Consider the following 4,635-nt stretch of genomic DNA (forward strand, 5'->3'; position numbering starts at 1 on the left):
GAACAAATATGGAAAGCAGAATGAAGTGAAGACAAGGTCTGCGAGAGGTCAGAGCACACACACAGATGTGAGCAATTCAGACACTAATAGAGAAGCAAGCACACATGTCAACATGTTATTACATTCATGTATCTAATATGGATGTGGGTTTTAACAAATTGAGATAGACAGATGTACATGCATGTACATACGCACACATACACACACACGCACACACGGGGATTAAGGTCATGCTGAAGAATCAACCTTAGAGAGATGGCTCCTAGGAAATGGTTTCCAGAATTATCTTAATATGTTTCCTGGACTAAGTAAGTTCCTCCAAGACACTTCTTTCCATCTTCTTTTACCACCATCCTATCTTTAAACAAAGTCAACAGGTATAAGGGAGACAGAAGGAACAGAGGAAGGTAGGACAGGCCAGACAGGGAGGAAGAGCCATGATTTGAGCTCATTTTCACTTCCTTTTCATTGCTTTCTCCAGTTTCTATTCTTTCATTTGCTCTCTGTAGCAGCTTCTCTTCTTTCTTTACCTACTAAGCCATCTCTTCTAGTTTTTTTTAAGTTTAGCTATTACCCTCATATCCTGGTCCACCTCCACCTCCCTTGGAAGAGATGGCAGTAACTCTGCACTTCACTTGTATGCTCTGAGGATGTTTGTACATCATTCACTTTCTCAGGACAGCTAGAGAAACAAATGCGGGCAGGACAGTCTGGCATGAAATTTCTCTCTCTCTCTCTCTCAATCTCTCTCTCTCTCTGTCTCTCTGTCTCTCTGTCTCTCTCTCTGTCTCTCTCTCTGTCTCTCTCTCTCTCTCTCTCTCTCTCTCTCTCTCTCTCTCTCTCTCTCCCTCCCCTTTCTCCCTCCTTCTCTCCTCACCCTTTCCCTCTCACCCTCCCTCCATTTTCCTTCCTCTCCTCTACATGCCCAGATAAAATAAGAAACCACCAGCTTCATAAAAGCAGTGTAGACTTTATTTCAGGTTGACAGGTGGGAAGAGAACTAGGATTTTCCTCCAAGGTTGTCCAGATGAGAGGACTGTCTTGCTGGGAGAGGCAAGGAGGACAAGGAAGTGCGAGTGGCCTGGTGGCAGAACAGGGCCAGGAGAAGGGGTGTAGCCACACAGTGCAATATTGCCAAGGCTTCTGCCAGGTCCAGCAACAGGTCTAGGGTCTGTTGGACCAGACATGATGACAATATCAAGAAGCTGGATCTCACTAGGGAGTCCAAACCCCGAAGTACTCCATGAGGCCACCAGAAAATGAACCAGATCCACAGAATATCCACCCATGGACATGGCCCCCTGCCCAATACCTTCTTCAACCCTTTGGCTCCCAATAAACCCAGTGGCAACAGGATAAAGATGGCAAAACAGGCGGCAGTGTGCATAAACTGCAAAATCACACGTCTGGATGTCAGGGTGCAGAGTCCACTGGAAATTTCACTAGCCAGGGTGACTGGTAGCCCCAATAGGGCTGCCACTACCCAAAGTCCCACAGTCACTCCCAGGGTGAGGCCTGGGACCTGGCCTGCACCCAGTTTGGGGCCCAGGCAGGCATGACAGCCTATTAGCAAAGCCTGGGCAAAGGCTGAACCATACCAGACCAAGCGGGCCAGGTGGCACAAGTGGGTCTGGTGGGTACCTCTCAGCCCTGGTGCCAGAATGGGCACAACAATGCTGAAGAGGGTACTGCCCACAGCCAACTGCACCAGGATCGGCCGGCCGGGACAGAGCTGCCAGTGAAAGAGAGGTCTGAGAAGAGCAAAGAGGACAGCTCCACTAGCCAGGACACCCAGGACACTGATGAAGATGTAGAAGGGCAGTGATGACTCATCCAGCAGATTACAGGAGTGGCAGGGGGCAGCTGCTTCGAATCCAGTGTAGTCATCATCATATTCATCAGACTTATTCCACTCATCCCAAAACTCATCTTCAAAGGAAAAGTTACTCAAGTTCCCAGCAGCGGAGGAAGAGTCCACCTAGAGGACATCCCCAGAGGGGACAATCAGAGCATCTAGTTACCTCCACTGAGGTCTCCCAGGAACTGAGGGAAAAGGGGAGGGAAGAACAAAGGGAAAACTGAGGCTGGAGAACAAGGGGGCTGGAGGAGTTAGATGCAGTGGGGATAGTGGACAAAACAGGGAGACTCTGGTGCCAGAGGAAGAGCAGAGTCATGGGACAGCAAGGGAAGGGCGATGAGTAGGGCTGGAGAGCAGGGGAAGGTTGGAGAGAGTTACCTGGGAGGGACCTGGATGGAACTGACTGAAAGGAAAATAAGGACAATAATGGGGAACATAGGAGACTGGGGTAAGAAGGGAAAAGGAAAAAGAAGGACGGGATAAGAGGTGAAGAGGAAAGGAAAAAGATGTAAAGACAAGAAGGGGAAACAGAGGGGAGAAGGGGCAGAGGTGGGGGCTGTGGGTTCCGCCCCACACTCACCCGGTACAGACAGTTCCCCATAACACTGCTAGGCTCAGGGCAGGCAAAGGGCTGGGACAGTTCTGTTACTGGCTGTGGTTCCAAGATAAGTGCCAGGGACTAATGAAGACCATCAGTTCTGGGCAGGGCCATGGTGAGGTTGAGGGGCAGGGCACACATTCAGGAAGTCTTCACCCCACGCCCACTGCCTGCTTAAGCCTCAGGCACACATGGGGCACTGGCCTAAGGCTTCCTGTTTTGAAGTTGGATTCCATTAGTGGGGACCAACACTTGGAAAGGAAGAAGGTGAGGAACAGAGAGTGCTTATTTTCCAGAATTAGAAAGGAAGCTGAGAAGCCTGGGGGCTTTCCAGCAAGATTGTTAAGCACAAGGAAGGAAGAGGGGGCCAGGGGTGAAATGTGAGACAGAGCTAAGAGATGTGCTGGGAAGTTGGAGGGAAAGGCAGCTGATGACTCTCACTGCTCCTCCATCTCTTTGAAGTCGATCCAAGGAACAATACTTCGAAAGCCCTATTTTTGTAGGAGTGGGTATCAGTGGTGCTTATGGCTGGATCCATGAGATGCTGACAACCTGAGAGGTGTGTGCAGGTGGAGGGGCTTTGTGTATCAGTGTGGGTGTAAGAATGAGTTTATCCACGTGTGTGGCTGTGTATCATGTGAACACATCTGAGGCAAGTGTTTGAGTATGAGTCTGAGGGTTTCAGTGTGAGAGGAAGGAGGGCTGGGGCAGCTGTTAAGACTACAAAATGAAGCTACCTTCAGGGAGTGACTAAGCATTTACCTCATCAACTATGGGCATAGTGAATGTATCTTTCATACCCAACAAAACATATGGTCTGACAAGTTAGAGCAGGCTCTTGGGGACCATGGGACAGCATATTTTCAAATGGGCCTGTTGCCTCTGGGGTAATCTCTATTCATATTTCTGCTGGGGACAAAAAGGCTGTGTAATTGCTGCATTGGCCTGGCATCTCAATATTGTGTAAAGTTTCCTACGTGGGGAGAGCTTCAATTTCTCTGCAGCTCCTCCTCCAGCTGCTTTCCCATGATCTCTGCTGTTTTGCTCCCTTTTCTCCCCCACATATTTCCTCAGAGAGACTTAGTCAACATTGAAAAGGGTGAGTCATGGAGTGTCCAAGTCAGAATGGTGAGATAGAAAGGGCTGCTTAGGTGATACTGTTTCATTTGTCCAAGAGGGCATGTGATGTTTTAACTCCAGTTCTCACAAGTACCTCCTTCTCTTTCACATAGGGGTTCCTGGACGTAGAGTAGGAGAGCCAAGTTGCAAAAGAATGGAGACCTTACAAAGACTCTCCTAGGACATTTGCTTCAGTTTCAGGTTCAACTTAAGGGAGTTAAAAAGTGAGTTTGGGGGTCTGTTGAAGCTGTCCTGGAATGATGTTGGCAGTGTCTTCACCTTCATTTCCACCTTCTCCAGCACCACCTGGCAGAAGGAGGTGGGAACAGTCAGTTGCCCCAAACACTCTCTGGAAAGCAAGGGCCAAACCAAAGGAAGTGAACACATTTCTCTCCCTTGGAGAGTTATATTGTTTCCATACAGAGATGCCCTTGGGAGAGTGGCCTGATGAGGCATACACAACCCCTATAGGTACCAAGTGCAAGGGATGCCAGATATCCTTATACACACATCTCCACAGGAGCAAGAGCAGCAAGAAGGAGGCAGCAGAGCAACATGGTGATCCAGATATATTGAGGGTGCCCCTCTGAGATTAGCATAGGAGAGTTAGAAAGATTATAAAGATACAGGATCCCCTCCGGGCTCACTTCCCCACCCCACCCCCTCCCAAAGACAGACACACACAGCACAAGGGCCCCTCTCCCCCCGCCCCCAGTACAAATATGGCTTCTGTGTAATACGGACAGAGTGGTTCAGCTCAAAGAGAAAAAAGTCATTTTCCCAAAAGCAGGTGCTGGGAGGTGGGTGCCGGACAGGCCTGGGGCCCTAGGCTGCCTTGCTGCTGTGAAAGGGGGCCCTGGCTTAGAGGGGGGCTGCCTGTGATGCTCAGGGCACTAATCAGCAGCTGGAAGATTCAAGATGGTATTACCTGAACTGAGAGGGGTGGGCATACCTGTTGGATGCAGCTGCCCCCATTTTGCATGCCCCTGGGTTGTGAGAGCAAGGAGGATATGCTGGAGGAGGGTGAGTGGTGCCAAGGGGCATTCTGGGTCTGAGGCAT

General features: G+C 49.8%; 1 protein-coding gene across 1 annotated transcript; it reads right to left on the reverse strand.

Annotated features, from left to right (window-relative positions):
- Positions 1 to 979: 979 nt before the first annotated feature.
- Positions 980 to 4,635, reverse strand: ACKR1 (atypical chemokine receptor 1 (Duffy blood group)). Its single transcript, XM_023538268.1, has 3 exons — positions 4,528 to 4,635; positions 2,439 to 2,537; positions 980 to 1,978 (listed from the first exon to the last, which is right to left on the reverse strand). The coding sequence occupies exons 1-3, from the start codon at positions 4,633 to 4,635 to the stop codon at positions 1,001 to 1,003; spliced, it is 1,185 nt and encodes a 394-aa protein (XP_023394036.1). The 3' UTR covers positions 980 to 1,000.

This window comes from Pteropus vampyrus, unplaced genomic scaffold (genome assembly GCF_000151845.1).
Source record: "Pteropus vampyrus isolate Shadow unplaced genomic scaffold, Pvam_2.0 Scaffold217, whole genome shotgun sequence".
Taxonomy (NCBI): Eukaryota; Metazoa; Chordata; class Mammalia; order Chiroptera; family Pteropodidae; genus Pteropus; species Pteropus vampyrus.

What these genes read in the sequence shown, in the direction of transcription:
- ACKR1 (XM_023538268.1), bottom strand. Translation starts at nt 4,635, where the DNA reads ATGCCTCAGACCCAGAATGCCCCTTGGCACCACTCACCCTCCTCCAGC. An exon ending in GGGGCAGCTGCATCCAACAG is followed by an intron (nt 2,538 to 4,527) that starts GTATGCCCACCC and finishes GGTCTTCATTAG; the next exon opens with TCCCTGGCACTTATCTTGGA. An exon ending in TGGGGAACTGTCTGTACCGG is followed by an intron (nt 1,979 to 2,438) that starts GTGAGTGTGGGG and finishes GATGTCCTCTAG; the next exon opens with GTGGACTCTTCCTCCGCTGC.